This window comes from Pseudophryne corroboree, assembly GCF_028390025.1.
Source record: "Pseudophryne corroboree isolate aPseCor3 chromosome 3 unlocalized genomic scaffold, aPseCor3.hap2 SUPER_3_unloc_36, whole genome shotgun sequence".
Classification (NCBI taxonomy): Eukaryota; Metazoa; Chordata; class Amphibia; order Anura; family Myobatrachidae; genus Pseudophryne; species Pseudophryne corroboree.
The window spans coordinates 555,835-574,812 of record NW_026967526.1 but is presented as its reverse complement, the minus strand read 5'-3'; the positions used below and the strand labels follow the sequence as shown (position 1 = coordinate 574,812).

At 46.5% G+C, this 18,978-nt stretch overlaps 1 protein-coding gene across 1 annotated transcript in view; it reads left to right on the top strand.

The window, feature by feature from the left end:
• The window catches only part of LOC134984107 (zinc finger protein 271-like), a 207,401-nt gene that overhangs the window by 42,445 nt on the left and 145,978 nt on the right, over window positions 1-18,978 (top strand). Inside the window, exon 7 of the mRNA XM_063949738.1 lies at window positions 10,325-11,374. Coding sequence (XP_063805808.1) covers window positions 10,325-11,374 — 1,050 coding nt within the window. The remainder of the gene's footprint in view (window positions 1-10,324; window positions 11,375-18,978) is intronic.

The window sequence follows — 18,978 nt, the reverse complement described above, 5'->3', positions numbered from 1 at the left end:
CTGGAGTGACACGGGGGAGCTTGCTGGAGTGACATAGGAGGGTGCTAGCAGGAGTGACACATGGAAGAGCTGGCTGGAGTGACAGGAGGGTGTTGGCTGGAGTGACACATGGGGGAGCTGGCTGGAGTGACACAGCAGGGTCTTGGCAGTAGTGACACATGGGAGAGCTGGCTGGAGTGACACGGGGAGCTGGCTGGAGTGACTTAGGAGGGTGCTAGCAGGAGTGACACATGGGAGAGCTGGCTGGAGTGACAGGAGGGTGTTGGCTGGAGTAACACATGGGAGAGCTGGCTGGAGTGACACAGCAGGGTCTTGGCAGTAGTGACACATGGAAGACCTGGCTGGAGTGACACAGCAGGGTCTTGGCAGTAGTGACACATGGGAGACCTGGCTGGAGTGACACAGCAGGGTCTTGGCAGTAGTGACACTTGGGAGAGCTAGCTGGAGTGACACGGAGGAGCTGGCTGGAGTGACAGAAGGGTGTTGGCTGGAGTGACACAGGGGGGAGCTGGCTGGAGTGACACAGCAGGGTCTTGGCAGTAGTGACACATGGGAGACCTGGCTGGAGTGACACAGCAGGGTCTTGGCAGTAGTGACACATGGGAGAGCTGGCTGGAGTGACACAGCAGGGTCTTGGCAGTAGTGACACATGGGAGAGCTGGCTGGAGTGACACAGCAGGGTCTTGGCAGTAGTGACACATGGGAGAGCTGGCTGGAGTGACACGAGGGAGCTGAAGTTTATTATGTGAAAGTGGCTTTTTCAATGGATTTGGCTTTAAAAGATGTATTTTATGTCGTTCTGGCTTTTTCAATGTATTTTATACCAGGGGTGTGGTCTACATTCCATTTTTGCATGCGTGCCATTGGCTCGATGTCGGCTCTTTGTGACGTACCTAACAAGGTTTTTTGGCTCTTTGTTACTGACTGGTTGGCCACCCCTGTGTTAGACAGTGTCCTAAATATTTTACTTTAGGCTGGCATAATTGTAGTTTGTCTTTGGAAACCTTGTGTCCTGTGTCTGAAAGATGAAACAGGAGCTGTTTCGTATCCTTCAGGGACGCTTCCAGTGAATCTGAACACAGTAGTAAATCGTCCACATACTGTATCAATATTGATCCACTCTCTGGTTGGAAAGACTGTAAACAATCATGCAAAGCCTGTGAAAATATACTTGGACTGTCTATGAAACCTTGCGGTGATCGAGTCCATGTGTATTGGACTCCTCTGTATGTAAATGCAAACAAATATTGGCTGTCAGGATGCAGGGGTACCGAAAAGAAGGCGGAGCAGAGGTCAATAACAGTGAAAAATTTCGCAGTGGGAGGGATCTGCATAAGGATGACAGCTGGATTTGGCACTACGGGGAATTGACTCTCAACTATTTTGTTAATCCCCCTTAGATCCTGCACTAGCCTGTAACCCCTCCCCCCACTCTTTTTCACAGGGAAGATGGGACTATTGGCAGTGCTGGATGTTCTTACCAGAATACCCTGTTGTAGCAAGCGCTCTATTACTGGGTAAACTCCTAACTCCACCTCTGGCTTCAGAGGGTATTGTGGGATTTTTGGAGCTATCCTACCATCTTTTACTTGCACAACTACTGGAGCTACGTTTGCCATTAATCCAGTGTCTTGTCCATCTTTAGTCCACAGTGACTCTGGTATTTGGGATGTCATTTCTTCTACCTGGGATGGATTCCTATTTAATATAACTGTGTTGGACATTAATTTTGATGGGGAGTCTAGCATGTCTCGCACTTCCTGAGCGTGATTCTCAGGTATGTCTAAAAATACACCTTCAGGAGTGCAATAAATGATGCACCCCATTTTACACAATAAATCTCTTCCCAGGAGATTAGTCGGTGCCGATGCCGCCAGCAAAAAGGAATGCTTGGTATGCAAAGGCCCTATTGTAATCTCTGCTGGTTTGCTAACAGGGTAGTGCTGGACTACTCCCTTTACTCCCATGGCTGGAATTGTCTTACCAGTGGTTCTCATGCCCACTGTCGAATTTATCACTGATTTGGCCGCCCCCGTATCTACAAGGAAATTTAATGATTTACCAGCTACATCAATTGTGACCTCGGGTTCACTTCCAAGGCTTGCAATCAATTTAACTGGCTGCAGATTACAGGTATGGCCACACCCCTATTGGGTATGGTGACCTCCCTGAATCGCGCTGGCAGCAACTACTTGAGAAGGGGGTAAATGGGAACTACCCGAGACTTGCCAGTCTCTTTTTGGGGGATACCTTTTTGTTTCCCCTGCATGTGGCTCATGACTCCGTCTCTGCGGTCCCTGATCCCAATTTCGTGTGTCATGTCGTTGTCTAGGGGGTTGATATGATATTTGTGTGTTTTTCACTCTACAGTCTCGTGCAAAGTGTCCCTCTCTATGACAGAAATAACAGGTTACCACATTTGACTTACCCACAGGGTTTGGAGATTTATACAAAGGTTGCCTTGTAGTCAGGGCCTGTATACTTACGGTCATTAATTTATCACTTTGTAACTCCCTGTGTTTGGTGATATTTCGATCGTGATCAATAGCAGCCTCTCTCAAAGTAGCCACCGACAGACCTCGCCAACATGGTTGCGTGGTCTGTACTCTTGTCTTTAATGCTTCTTTTAAACCATCCATTAACACAGATACTGCTACTTCTCTATGATTTACATTTGTCTTAATGTCTTCATTGCCTGTGTATTTAGCCATTTCTAGTAGTGCCCTATGAAAATAGTCAGCAGCTGTTTCTGCCTCTTTTTGTTTTATGGAGAAAATCTTGTTCCATTTAACTACAGCTGGAAAATACTCTTTTAACTGTAAATTTATTCTCTTTACATTGTCTTGGTTGTACACATCCGTAAGGGGTACATCCTCGTCTAATTTACAGTCAGCTAAAAATTGTGCTGAGTCGACATTGGAGGGTAAACATGCCCTCAGCAATATCTGCCAGTCTTTGTTATTGGGCTCTACCGTATTCCCTAGGTCTCTAATGTATTTCTGGCTAGCAACTAGATCTTTTCTAGGGTCAGGGAATTCAGACACTATTGCTCTTAATTCCATTCGGGAAAAGGGGCAGTGCATGGCAATGTTTTTGACAGGAGTGACTCCTGAAGTGTCCGTTTTCCCATTTGGCACTGCTATTACCCTAACGGGATTAAGTCTACTTACATCATTCTGAATAGATTCTGCAGCTTGTGGTGAAATGGTTTCAGCATAGTGTATGGTGCCGTACTTACCCGTTGATACGACCTCACCTGTCCCTCCGCTAGGGGCTTTTGATACTAATCTCGGGGGTTGGGACGTGCCTACTGCTGTTTCTGATATGGTGGCTGCTAGAGAGAGCGCCGATATTGGTGCCGATTCGTCCTCTTGATCACACTCCTGGGGAAAGTTTAAAACAGGGTACAACTTGCACGGGTTAATACTTGCATTACTCATCTTATTCATATTATCCTTAACATTTATACAGTTACTAAGTGCCTGTTTATTACAAATTAGTGCGTCATTCTCCGCAACCAACTTCTCTCCCGTTATGTAAGGTGGCGGTGGTGCCGTAGCTATCAGTTTCCTGATAGGGTTAGATCCCGCCGCCTGAGCCAATCCTCTCTGTATTTCACCCTCCTGTTGCCATAACTGTAAATAATCATAATGTTTGATCCGTCTCTTTGCTGATTTAATGAGACATATCCTTCTCCTTAGATTTAGTAACACATCTGGGCTAAAGCTGCCTACTCTTGGGAACTTCTCCCCGTCATGTACAGTCATTCTTTCCCATTCATCACATAAAACCTCTGTGTGTGAACCGTATTTTTCACACATTACATACCTTGCCAACCCGATTGGTCGGTTTACTGAATCAACCCGAACCGAGGTTGATCGCCCCCTACCTGAACAACTGGCCCCCATAACTTGCAGGTGTTGCTTTCACTACCTCTGACCTTCAATCAGGGTCTTCAGCGAACCCTTACAAAAACCAAGATGTTCAAGATAGGCCGACGGTGGCGGTTTACCGAGTACCCCACTCACTCGCCCACGCCGACCAATACGCCCACACACTGCCTTAGCGCTGGCGTACTCGACCCAGGGCCCCTGCGACCTGAACCGCTATTTACTGGAACATGCGAGGGTGATCCGAAGAGCACTTACTCTTTCCAGTAACTATTGGTTGCTGGATAGTTCCTGAGTGACCAGCGAACCTCCCTTAAAATAAAAAAATTTACACAAATCACGTTAGAATGTACAAATAGCGTTTATGACCCCTTTCGTACGCAAATGGCACTGGGTCAGATTACTAACTAATGCACACAATTACGTGCGGTACAATCATTCAGCACATAAGCAACTAATCTTATGTGCGGAGCGACCAGTGGAATCGAAAATTGTGGCTGCGAATTCCTTCAGCCTGAGCTTCAATGGCCTATATGGGTTTTGCACCAACCCCCTGGGTTGTGCTCTTTTCTATCTATAGCAGATTTCTTAGTCTGCTGTACCTAGACCTCCTGGTCTGTATGACCTCCTGGTCTGTTCTACAGTAGACCTTCTGGTCTGCTATACTCTAATGCTCTTTTTTTAATGTTTAACAAGGGATGCCTCCCTAGCCACCATGCACGTCACTTACATGTATGTACCTCACGAGAACTCGACTTCTTGTGGTTCAACCCAAAAATTGTAAAAACATATATATGCAAACACTCACTCACCACATGTACACTTTACTTTTGTTTCTATTTCTGCGCAGAAATTTCTTTCCTTTAGACCAGATGAGTCGTAAATTTAGAGAAGGATCTATTTTAAATTTCGGACACTAAAATTGACTTGCGCTATTTATTGCGTTGCCACCTTTTCGCCTGTTAAAATAATACTATCGTGTGATTTGAGTTACGTGGGCGTACCCGGACACTCCATTGCGTAATATACGCTGCGTGCGTCGGCCTTTACGTTGCGTACACTAGTCTAACCCTTTTGTTAGAAACACGTGTACGCAAGGCAGATATCCACCGTAACACGATTAACACGTTTATCAATGTAGGTTATCCTCGATCATCTACCGAGCACCACACAGATCTCTCCTTGTATCTTTAGGCAAAGCTGTGTGCGTGCTTTACAAATTACCCCTTAATGTATTACCTTTACTCTTTAACTACTGATAGCAACAAATCTTTCTTAGCCCGTTAACAATTGTGAAATGGCAAACAGGAGAGTGATATGAAAATACACGAATGAAAAGAAATGCAGATATATGCGTGCGTGCGTACGCAAGATAGAACAGAGAAAAAAAAAAACAGTTTTAAAAGACACTAGCGTATTGTTCTTACCTCCGGTTCCGGATTCCTTCAGCACCCTTTACTAAGCGAAGCAGACGCTTATCGGGTCAGCACTATGAGGAATATTACCTCCCGCCCTTTGCTGATCGATAATGTCTGCTGAAATTACCTAGTGCAGATATGTGAAGGACGGACGAGCCGCCAATTGATAAAGCCTAATATTTATCTTACTTAAAACCCTCTAAAAAGGTGAAAGAACACAGTACGCTATTGGCGTATGGTATACCGTAAGGGTACGCACGTTGCGTAACAATCGCTTAGCCGTAGTCGAGACGCTCGAGCGTCACGTTCGCTCACGGCCAAGAGATCACAGGCAGGCACGCTATAGGCTGCCGACTAACGTAATGATATGCTACTAGCGTAGCGGACGCTTGGGACCACGAGGAGATCACAAGCGGCGCTGATGCTCATGATGTTAAACCTTTATAACTATACCATAAACAATGTATTTATGCAATAAACCTTGGTGCAGTGATAGGGTGTAAATGTAACACAGTGTAACCTTATTAACTTGAAAGCTGTACGAGCGTCTCCGACGCTCTGAGAATACTTAGAAATATAATAAATACACAGATACCGGTATTAGGTTCTAACACCTTATATGAACGTTCTATTTGCAAAAGAATAATACAATACAAGTCATACACTACCAAAATAACATTGACTACCTAACCAGATAACTACACATGAAATACAATAGCAGTACAATAACACTTAAGAGAAAGAGAGAGAAAGAGGAGAGGAGAGAGAGAGAGATATGGCTCACAATAACAATAAAGACAATATGGTTGCGGAGAAACTTACGCTCAAGGGAAACAATCGCATGCGCCTCTGGATATCCAGCTCCCGATTATCAGCAATGAGAACCGTTGAAGAGAATAGAGAGCTGGCCCAGAGTGGCTTGTCCTTTTATACCCTACACATAATACAGTACAATGGTCCCTATATTCTTATTGTTCATTGGACACAGGAATTCGTCTTCGCATTATAACAAAAGGTCATAGGTTGATTCATACAGGTGGGCTGTGACTATTTCCAACTGCTCAGGTGGGTGGGAAACTGGGTTTCCCGCCGCATGGGTAATAAAGTGCAAATAATAGTAAATGTTCATAAACTTCTTATGTCCATAACTATTCGCACGAGCGATTAATCCGCTCCAAACCAACACCGGAATATTTCTAATTAAATACTCTTCCGATGGATACTAAACACCACTGTATAACCCCTGTCTGACCCTTCGTATCAAACAAAGAGGGATCTTTTTGTCTATGAACATGCTACCTTAACTAAACTTTCAGATTCTATCAAAGGGACCATAATCTACAAAATACATTATATAGTTAAAATATGTTACGAACGAGTCGCCCGCTAGACACACATAAACTTTACCGTAAATGCGCACACCGTGCGCCTGCGGGTGCACGCAAAAGCGAGTATGCGCACGCACGGGAGAGCTCATGCACTCGCAGCGGGGACACGCATGAGGTGCAAATATGGCAATGTGTAGCGTGATATTTTTCTGACTTTGACACCGTATATGGCAAAAATATGTTGCTTGGTGTGAGCCCAGGAATGCTCCTACGGAGGAATTCCAGCTGGGCCGTTTCCTTCACTACAGTCCGGAGTGAATTTGGGCCTAAAATTGGGTTCCACTAAGGTCCAGATTTCGGCCCTATCCATTTTCTATCAAATAGAGTTGGCTTCTTTACCTGAAGTTCAGACGTTTGTAAAGGGAGTGCTGCATATTCAACCCCCTTTTGTGCCTCCAGTGGCACCTTGGAATCTTAACGTGGTGTTGAGTTTCCTGAAATCCCACTGGTTTGAACCACTCAAAACGGTGGAGTTGAAATATCTCACGTGGAAGGTGGTCATGCTATTAGCCTTGGCTTCGGCTAGGCGTGTGTCAGAGTTGGCTGCTTTGTCACATAAAAGCCCCTATCTGGGTTTCCATGAGGATAGAGCAGAATTGCCGAAAGTGGTTTCATCCTTTCGTATAAACCAACCTATTGTGGTGCCTGTGGCTACTACTGACTTGGAGGATTCCGAGTTACTTGATGTTGTCAGGGCTTTGAAGGTTTATGTAGCCAGAACGGCTAGGGTCAGGAAAACAGAGTCTTTGTTTATCCTGTATGCTTCCAACAAGCTTGGTGCTCCTGCTTCAAAGCAAACTATTGCTCGCTGGATCTGTAACATGATTCAGCAGGCTCATTCTGCGGCTGGATTGCCGCTGCCAAAATCAGTTAAGGCCCATTCCACTAGGAAGGTGGGCTCTTCTTGGGCGGCTGCCCGAGGGGTCTCGGCATTACAGCTTTGCAGAGCGGCTACTTGGTCAGGTTCAAACACTTTTGCAAAGTTCTACAAGTTTGATACCCTGGCTGAGGAGGACCTTGTGTTTGCTCAATCGGTGCTGCAGAGTCATCCGCACTCTCCCGCCCATTTGGGAGCTTTGGTATAATCCCTATGGTCCTTACGGAGTCCCCAGCATCCACTAGGACGTTAGAGAAAATAAGATTTTACTTACCGGTAAATCTATTTCTCGTAGTCCGTAGTGGATGCTGGGCGCCCTTCCCAAGTGCGGACTTCTTCTGCAATACTTGTATATAGTTATTGCTTCAATAAGGGTTAAGTTATGGTTGCATCAGGGTTGGACCTGATGCTCTGTTATTTGTCATACTTTTAACTGGTTGTTATCACAAGTTATACGGTGTGATTGGTGTGACTGGTATGAATCTTGCCCTGGATTACCAAAATCCTTTTCTTGTACTGTCAGCTCTTCTGGGCACAGTTTCTCTAACTGAGGTCTGGAGGAGGGGCATAGAGGGAGGAGCCAGTGCACACCAGAACCTAAATTCTTTCTTAAAGTGCCCATGTCTCCTGCGGAGCCCGTTTATCCCCATGGTCCTGTCACGATCCGGGTATCTGGACGCCATTACCTGCCGTTTAGGTGTCTTCTGAGACTGGCCCAGCATTCCAAGTCCGGATCTCATCTGTGTCAACACTCTGCACATCCCTCCTGTCATTCTGAGACACTACCACAGCGGCACCATGTTTGAATCCAACATGGCGTCTCCCGTTCTCCACGGCCCCCGCCGCCGTTCCTGTGTTATTTCTGCAGGTTCTCAGAATGTGTATCATACCTGCCGCGGCCTCTGCTGCCCTCCAAGTGTCTCTGCATGTAACTGTCATCTGGCGTCTCCTGTCCTCCGTGGCCGGCGCTGCCATTATCACTATCTTTGCACATTTCATTTCAAACCAGTTTTCCCTCCAAGTTCCAACATGGGCGCAGCCATGTTGGATTTGATCACATGCTCCAATTCCTCCAATACACCGTCCCTGGAAATCTGCATAATTGCCCAGCCAATGCCTGCATAGCTGCAGGTATAAGTATCCTGTGTCTGGGCCAGATAGATGTCAGTGCTTTGAATGTCATACCTTGTTCCAGTCTCTTTCTCCTGTGGCTTGTTTCTCCAGGTTCCAGTTTCTGTCTCCAGCATCCACAAAGAGACCCGCGCCTGCTTTCCATCCTGCGGTGCAGCCTGACTCTACAGTCCTCCGTGGCTGTCCAGTTTCCAGCTATCTACTATCTGCTTCCATCAGCCAGCTTGCAGCAGATTCCAGCTTCTACCAAACACCGGTGCTGATCCAGCGGATCCTATCCTACCAGCAGTATCCACTACCACCGGTAATCATCTTTCAGCTATTCTGTTTCTACGCTCCCTAGCATCTCACATCATCCACTCTGTGTTTTATCACCTGGCTGGTTCCATCCAGCATCCACTCCGTGACTTTAGTACCTGGCTGATTCCATTCAGCATCCACCCTGTGTTTCATCACCTGGCTGATTCCACTCAGCATCCACTCCGTGTCTTACCACCTGGCTGGTTCCATCCAGCTGATACAGCAGCTTTCCCAAGTTACCAGATTTACCTGTTACAACTACTGGCATGTTCCTCGGCTATTTCTACTACTACAACCAGGCCTGGTAAGGTGATTCCATCAAAGGAATTTAACATCTGTTCTTCAGTGCTATGTGATACCCTCTATGGTTACGTGTTCCAGGAACTGTGTTATTTGCCACTGTCACTGCTAAACCTTGAATGCTGCTTGTTATTACACGGAGTCTGTTAATAAACTTTTATTTTGAATTTTAACCTGGTTGTCATAGTCACACCTTCGGGTAATCATTCTGCACTTACATGTCCAGGGGTCTGATTAAACCTCCCAGGTTTAATTTCATCTCAGCCCCTACAACTGAGGCCTCCTCCCGTCATCCTAAACCCTCAGTTGTGACAGGTCCTTATGGAGAAATAGATTTACCGGTAAGTAAAATCTTATTTATCATACACACATCATCCTTATTACTATTGAGAATATAAAGGTAAGACACTGATGATGGGAGTGTGAGTGGATTATAACCTAGCAGATGATGATGATTACAGGGTATTATATGGTGTATTGCATGTAAAATACCTTGTACCACACCTACTCTGCTGTAGCAATATACCTTATATAAGGGTGAGTAACACATATACAGGCTTACCAGCGTATGAGCACACACATAAAGGAATGCTACCTTACCAATGCTTCCAGGAGTAATGTTAGGAGACATTTCTCTGATCCATCAGCTCATATGACTGATGTTATTGTTCATCTAGAATCTCCAATTCATACAATATGTTCCCCATCCATTGTTTTACATTGGTGCTAACATAGGACTTGGCGAGTGACTACATCTCCATTTATACTTCATGGTTACCAGTACAAGAGAGAGAGATATATCTAAGTCTTATTATAATATTACATTTGTTATTGTGAGTGTTCTCAGGAGGGTGGACACAATGATAGTCTGAGACACAATCTTATAAAGCCTTCATTAAAAGTTCTTTTATTATAAACACACATTTACAATTAAGTGTCTCAGAGAGTCGTCTTCTCTTGTTTACAAGATTAATATTATTACAGAAAATGTTACATTTCCATAATGTATTTTATTTCCAGCAGATGGACACACAAGCAGGAACATCTCAGAAGGACATCTAATGTTATCCCCGGATTGTGACATAAAAGATAATGACAGTAGACGGGATTCTCCAGAAGCTAACCCCATCACCCCAATTATACATCCAGCTCTATCAGCTGGTCCCTCTGATTCTGGGGAATGTTCTCCTGATCACTCTGATATTGGTGCATCTGTTACAGCTCTGTCAGTAGATATAGAGTTTCCCTGTTCTATAGATGCCAAATGTTTTACACAGAACACAAAGCTTATTATCCATCAGCCAGCTAAGGCAGGGGAGAGGCCATTTCCATGTTCTGACTGTGGGAAATGTTTTGCATGGAAATCACAACTTGTTACACATCAGCAAAGTCACACAGGTGAGAATCCATTTCCATGTTCTGAGTGTGGGAAAGGTTTTGCACACAAATCAGCTCTTCTTATACATCACAGAAGTCACACAGGTGAGAAGCCATTTCCATGTTGTGAGTGTGGGAAATGTTTTGCACAAAAATCAGATCTTGTTAAACATCAGAGAAGTCACACAGGTGAGAAGCCTTTTTCTTGCTCTGAGTGTGGGAAATGTTATACTCGGAAATCACAACTTGTTATACATCAGAGAAGTCACACAGGTGAGAAGCCATTTCCATGTTCTGAGTGTGGGAAATGTTTTGCACAAAAATCAGATCTTGTTACACATCAGAGAATTCACACAGGTGAGAAGCCATTTCCATGTTCTGAGTGCGGGAAATGTTTTGCACAAAAATCAGATCTTGTTAAACATCAGAGAAGTCACACAGGTGAGAAGCCATTTCCATGTTCTGAGTGTGGGAAATGTTTTACACGGAAATCACAACTTGTTACACATCAGAGAAGTCACACAGGTGAGAAGCCATTTCCATGCCCTGAATGTGGGAAATATTTTACACAGAAATCACATCTTGTTAGACATCAGCAAAGTCACACAGGTGAGAAGCCATTTCCATGTTCTGAGTGTGGGAAATGTTTTACACGGAAATCACAACTTGTTACACATCAGAGAAGTCACACAGGTGAGAAGCCATTTTAATCTTCTGGAGTATACTTATCATTGGCATGCGTTATCCTATCTCCTATGCTTTTTGCAATAATATATGCTACCACTGGGTGAAATAATCAGATGTCATGCCCTCATCTACCACTGCTATGCAGATGATCTGTCTTTTGCTCCGGGTACTAAGAACCCAGTAACAATCCTAAATGTCTAGCTGATCTCCAGGTGTGGGTGATGCCAGTTGGCTGTGACTCAGTCCTGGTGAAACAGATCCTTATGATAGAAGCTTACCAACAAAGGTCAGGGCTACAGCTCAGCTTTGCGAAGCAACCAGGCTTGCGCTTGGGGGTTCAGAGTTGCAAAATGCTGATATGGGAGTCATTCCGAGTTCGCTCGTTGACGGTTTTTGCTATGCTGCGATTAGTTGCAAATTGCGCATGCGCAAGGCACGCAGGGCGCATGCGCTTAGTTATTTAACACAAAACTTAGCAATTTTGCTGTGTCTTCTGCGGCGCTTTTCAGCCGCACTGGTGTTCAGTAAATGATTGACAGGAAAGGGGCGTTTCTGGGCTGCAACTCTGCCTTTTCCCGGCGTTTGCAAAAAAACGCAGGCGTTTCAGGGGAAAACGCGGGAGTGTCTGGAGAAACGGGGGAGTGGCTGGCCGAATGCAGGGCGTGTTTGTGACGTCAAACCAGGAACTAAACAGACTGAGCTGATCGCAATTCGTGAGTAGGTCCGCAGCTACTCAGAAACTGCAAATAATTATTTTGTAGCATTTCTGCTAATCTTTCGTTCGCAATTCTGCTAAGCTGTGATACACTCCCAGAGGGCGGCGGCCTAGCATGTGCAATGCTGCTAAAAGCAGCTAGCGAGCGAACAACTCTGAATGAGGGCCCATGTGCGGAATCTTGATGTCCTGGGTGGTGGAGTGACACTTAGACATCAGGTATCAGCTACAATCAGATCCTCATATGTGGACCATAGCCAGACTCCAGCACTTATTTCCCTCAGAAGATCTACCTACAGTCATACATGTACTTGTATTATCACACTGATTCTGTACTGGAAAAGGACTTAGGTGTCCTCATAGATAGCAAGCTAAGCAGTAGTACCCAAAGCAGGACTGCAGCAAAGAAGGATAATAGATATTAGCATGCATAAAACGGGGTATTGATGCTAGGGACGAGAGTATTATACTCCCGTTATATAAATCACTAGTGAGGCCACACCTTGAATACTGTGTACAGTTCTGGGCACCGTACTACAAAAAGGATATCCTGGAGCTTGAAAAGGTACAGAGGAGGGCGACCAAACTAATTAAGGGCATGGAGACGATGGAATACAAGGAAAGGCTTGAAAGACTAGGCATGTTTACATTGGAAAAGCGGAGACTAAGAGGGGATATGATCAACATCTACAAATATATAAGGGGACAATACACAGAGCTTGTGCGGGACCTGTTTTTGGTTAGATCAACACAGAGGACTCGTGGACACTCGCTCAGGTGGGAGGAGATTCCGCACAATACGGCGTAAAGGCTTTTTCACTGTAAGGACAATACGTGTTTGGAATTCCCTGCCCGAGGGAGTTGTAATGGCGGAATCTGTCAACACCTTTAAGAATGGGTTAGATAAATTCCTATTGGATAAGGATATCCAGGGGTATGGTGCATAGTCATGCATTATAGTTACTATAAATAGGGATAAAATGCAATGGCTGACAGCAGCATCAGTCAGAAATTTTAGTCAAATCATCATGCATAGGAGACCACAAATAGGTTGAACTCGATGGACAATTGTCTTTTTTCAACCTCAGATACTATGTTACTATGGGGGTCATTCCGACCTGATCGCTCACTGCAGTTTGTCACAGCGATCGGGTCAGAGGCACCGCAGTGCGCTGGTGCATGCCAGTCATCGTTGCCTAGCGATCGCCTCTTAGAGGGAGGGAGCTGGACGGTGGCATTAGGCCGCCATTTAGGGGCGCATTCTGGCCAATGCAGGCGTGGCTGGACCGTTGGGGGGGCGGGCCATGGCGGCAGTGAAGATCAACTCCCGGCCAGCTGCAGGAGCTGCGCTGGCTGGGAGTTACTCCAGAAATACAAAAGCATCGACGCTGTGCGATGCTTTTGTATTTGTGCGGGGGGGGCGGGGTCAGCACTGACCTGCAGGGCGGACTAGCCCTGTGCTGGGCGTCCCCCCGCATGTCAGGGAAGATGATCGTAGCTGTGCTAAATTTAGCACAGCTACGATCAACTCGGAATGACCCCCATAGACTACTGCAATGTCCTCTGCCTGGGTCTCCCAGCAATAGAATTGCACCGCTTGTAGCTTGTACAGAATACAGCAGCCAGGCTGTTACCTAACCAGCCCGTTCCTGCCACATAACACCCATTCTCTGCTCCTTTCACCGGCTCCCTGTAAGATGGTGACTCTGGGCCTAATTCAGGTTGGATCGCAGTGTTTGATAGAACTGGAATTATTCAGAAAAGTTGCAGACGTATCCACTGCGCTCATCCTGTGCATGCTCCCACATTTTCTGTGGAGGGGCCACAGAAAATGCGATAGCCTGTCAGGCAGAGGCAGTCACGGGTGTGGGTGGGCAATGCTCCATTTCCAGGGAGGAGGCAGTGTGGCGCGAATGGAGGACAGAAGCGGACAAATGGGCATGATCACGGTGGCTGTGACATCATGTGCAGCTGCCATCGAGAAGAATGCGGTGGGCCTCCTGCAGGTGCAGCTAAGCTGCAGCAGCAGGAGGCTTCACTAACTTCTACGATGAAGCAGAAATTGTGAGTCAATCGCATTTTCTGCTTCATCAAGGTGGAGGCGGCGGTCAGCATGCTGGGTGGCCTTGCCCTGTGATGGGCTTCCCAGCACGCTAGGAAAAGGATTGCAAATTCTGCTAATTAGCAGCATCTGCAATCCTTACTGAATTAGACCCTCTATTAAATAATCTTACTGACTCCCAGCCTTGCATGACCATGGTACCAGAAGCAGCTTCTGCCTCCGTACTGCCCGGGTTTCTTCCATCTGTTGATGAAGGACTGTTAGCAGTACCATAAATTCCCAAGCAGTGCTTAGATGTCAGGGGACACAAGGTGGGTGGCAGTAGTGCAGTAGCGGGGGCTGCTGGAGGCAGTGTCTAAGTGGGTAATGTCCCCAAGCAGCGCTGAGGAGGGAGACAGGGCAGGGTGGCAGTAGTGGGAGCTTCTGGAGGAAGTGTCTATGTGGGTAAACATCCGCAAGCAGGGCTGAGGTGTCAAAGCAGGGAGACAGGGCATGGGGCAGTAGTGGGAGCTGCTGGAGGCAGTGTCTATGTTGGTAAATGTTCCTAAGAAGGGCTGAGGTCAGAGTGGAGAGACAGGGAAGGTGGCAGTAGTGGGGGAGACAGTGTGGTGACAGTAGTGAGGGGAGACAGGGTGGATGGCAGTAGTAGGGGGAGGTGGCGGTAGTGGTGGGGAGACAGGGCAAGTGAGGGTACTGGGAGGAGACAGGGTGGGTGGCAGTAGTGGGGAGGAGACAGGATGGTAGCAGTAGTGGGGGAGACGGGGCAGATAGCTGCAGTGCAGTACCAGGGACTGCTGGAGGCAGTAAAGAGGTGTATGTGTTCCACACAGAATCAGTTGATAATTAGACTTAGTGATGATTATGCTTCCTTATTTCTAATTAATCCCTTGTATGTGTTACTGTTATTTGCTGTGTCAACCTTTATGTGTGTTCTGTGTAATAATCCTGATAGTAGTGCTGCTACTGATCTCATATCATTTGTAGTAACTTGGAAAAGATGAGATATGAGGTGCACCCTGGAAGCTTATAGGGGGTTAATCAGAGATGATCGCAGATGTGACATCACGCAGCCCCCCGGAAAATGGTCCCGGTCTGTCCGCGTTCACCCCTCAGGGATGTGACCGCAATGTGTGTGTCTGTGTGACCGCTGTGCATGTGTATTTTGCCACCACCGGGTAAACTGCTGCGGGACGCTATTGCGGCTGGGTCTGAATGACCCCCATAGGCTGTTGTGCAGAGTAAAGTATTTTTTAAGTTTAAAATATAGACAAAAATCTGTGTATTAAAGATATGAAATAAATTCATTTAAAAGCAAAAGATTTCTGGTGCAATTTTGGCTATGTCCGATGTTTACAGCGCATTTGAATAGTGGGATGATATTACGGGGGGAAGGGGGGGGGCTCTCTGTGTAATTAAATAGTTTTATCATTTGTTGGTTTTAAATAAATTATGTCTATTCAAATGTTCTGGGTTTTTTTTTACTTGTAGGGGAATTAAGATTGTTTTATTTAAAAAAAACAAAAACTTACCTGACCCTCACTGGGAAATGTACATATATGAAGGTATGGGAGATACCTGCTGCAGTCCCTTCTACTTACATTTGGGGGGTCCGTATTTTGGGGAGAATTAGCAGCAAATAGTAAATGATACATTGGCTCCATAACGTCTCGCTGACCCTCTGATTTTTACAAAAATATGTTACACAAAATTACATTTGCATTAACAACCATTTGTCACAACTGAGGGCTGAGGCTGACCTGGGGAAGCCTCAGATGTAGGGGCTGATGTGTAAGTGAACCGGGAAGGTCGTATCGAATTCTTTGACATACAGGAGTACTATTACCCGTTGCCCGAAGGCGTGACCACGACAATGAAGTTGTAAAAGGTAAAGTCAGTTTTATTGAACACACAGCTTAAAGACACCTTTGATATGCAAAACATCACAGGACATGTGCAATGGTAAGTTACAGGCCAGTTCCCAGAAGTGCAGGGTAATTAGTGCTGTGGCTTGCAGAACAGATATTACAGAGTCCTTGCTAGAACTGGAGATGGTAAGTCCATATGCCACAGCTAATCGCTGAGTAGAGGTATGAACTGGTACTGCCCAGCAGATGGTGCACAGAGGCTGGAGTAACAGAGATGCACAGGAGTAGATGGTACTTGGTAATTTGCAGAGAGTGCTGGATGGAACCGATATGAATGAAAAGGTGTGCAGGACTCGCCACTGTAGATTTAGAGTTCGATGGTGAGCATCGATGGACGCTGTGGATCAATGGTAGGATGGTCACTGATGCAGGTGATATAGGAATACCGCTGATGAAGTTGAAGAAAACTGAAGATACTTTGGAGCACCGCATAGCAGAATACCAGCGACTCAGGAGCACTGTGGAAAGCTGGTAGGCCGTGGTAAGTACACTGGAGTATGGGGAGCGGTGCTGCAGAAAGGTGAAGTTGTCAACGATACCAGGACACCGCTTGAGGCTGAAAGCGAAGCAGGACCAACACTGGAAGCAGGAAGCCGGTGTCTGATTGTGGAGAGTGATCAGGAGCAATGCTGGAATACTGCAGAAGTCAGGCTACACCGCAGGATGGAAACAGGTGCGGGTCTCTTATACCCCTTTCACACAGACCAAAATTTCCCGGGTTAATGCACATGAACGTGCACCAACCCGGGAAATTTCTCAGTGTGAAATGGTACAGGGACAAAATCCCGGGACTCATGCCCCGGCATTTCAACCCTGCAATCGACCAGGGTTGGTCCCGGGATCTTCCCGGGAACCTGGTCAGTGTGAACGGGAGCCGGGTCAATGTGCCCCAGCTCCCGTTCACTCTCTATGTAGCAGGCAGTGCTTGGAGATCATGTGATCTCTTGCGCCACCCCCACTGCGTCACCGCTGATGTCAGCAACCCAGCAATATGCCGAGCTGCTGACTGCGGTATGCAAGGGGTCTTACCTGGGAATGTCACTGCATGATCCCGGGACCGTATTCCCGGTTAAGACCCCTGCATTTTTGGTGTGAAAGGGGTATTAGCGGAGCTGGATCACAGGAGCTGGAATACTTGGAAATACAAGCAGAAGAATCCACAAGCAGGAGAGCCATGTGTACAGGTTAGACAACCAAAGTACTGATGATTAGGCAGCCTTGATGCAGGATATTTATACCAGCTGGGAAGCAGGTATTGGCTGGGTAATCAGGCAGAGTCCAGAGTGCAGCTGCTGGGTAATCAGGCGGAGTCCAGAGTGCAGCTGACAGGCTGTAAAGCAACATGTGATGAATCCAAACATGGCTGCGCCCATGTTTGAATCTGGAGGGAAAGTCTGTTTGAACTTTAGCATGTGAGAGACTGAGGCGATGTTACACAGCGTGCTGCACGCAGACAGCGCAGGTGGAATCCAGGCTTGGAATGCTGGGCCAGTCTCAGGAGACACTTGGAAGGTAAGAAATGGTGATGAATTACCTGGATCGTGACAGCACCCCCCCTTTAGGGGTGGATCAGGACACCTCTTAGGCTTGCGAGGGAATCTGGCATGGACCAACTTTGGAGCATGGACATCTGATGCATCTGTCCAGGAGCATTCCTCAGAGCCATAGCCCTTCCAGTCGATCTTGTACTGAAGGTGAACGTACCTGAAGCGTGAGTCCAGAATTTTGGCAACCTCATACTCAACACCCCATTGAGTCTGGACCTTAGGTGCAGTGGGGAGCGCAGAAAGAAAACTATTCAGGACCACCAGCTTGAGAAGGGAGATATGAAATGTCCTAGGGATTTTCAGAAATGGAAGCAGCTTGAGTTTATAGGCAACTGGATTGATGTCTTGTTCAACCTGGAAAGGACCGATGTAACGAGGATCAAACTTCATACTTGGGACTTTTAATTGGGGATTCTTGGTGGCCAGCCACACTCTTTCACCTGGTTTGAGGGCAGGAATTGCCCGATGCTTCTTGTCCGCAAACTTTTTGTACCTAGAGGAAGCTTTAAGGAGAGCTGCCAGGAGAAACTGGCGAAGAGTGATATCAGCTACAGGTACTGATGTTGCTGGAAGGGACTGAAACTCTGGAACTTTTGGGTGACCCCCCGTAGTTGGAAAGGAATGGTGTGGAGGAGGATGAAGAGTGATACTGGTTGTTGTGACAAAATTCGGCCCATGGAAGCAGATGAACCCAGTCGTCTTGAGAAGTGGAAATGTAAATTTGGAGGAAGGCCTCCAAGTCCTGATTCACCCTCTCGGTTTGCCCATTAGTTTGGGGGTGATAAGCCGTAGAAAACTTTAGCTTGACTTGTAGTGCCAAACATAGGCTTCTCCAGAATTTGGCTACGAACTGGACACCTCTATCGGAGATAATCTCTTCAGGAAGACCATGTAGTCTGAAGATCTCTTGGATGAAGACTTGAGCCAACTTGGAAGCAGATGGAAGACTAGTGAGCGGAATGAAGTGAGCCATCTTGGTGAACCGGTCAACTACCACCCAGATGGTATTGTACTTGTTACACTCGGGAAGATCCATAATAAATTCCATTGATAAATGGGTCTACGGATGATGAGGGATAGACAGAGGTACCAGCTGTCCAGCGGGCGACTGGCATGGTACCTTGTGCTGGGCACACTTAGGGCAGGATGCAATTAACTCTGCTATGTCCTTCTTCAGGGTCGACCACCAGTATGATCTGGAAATGAATTCAAAGGTTTTCTGATTACCCACATGTCCGGCAAAGCGAGAGGAATGTGCCCATTGCAAGAGCTTCCTTCTTAGAGACGGTTTTACAAGGCTTTACCCTGGCGGGGGCATAGAGTCCATCCTCACGGCGGAGAATGCCACTGGATCAATAATG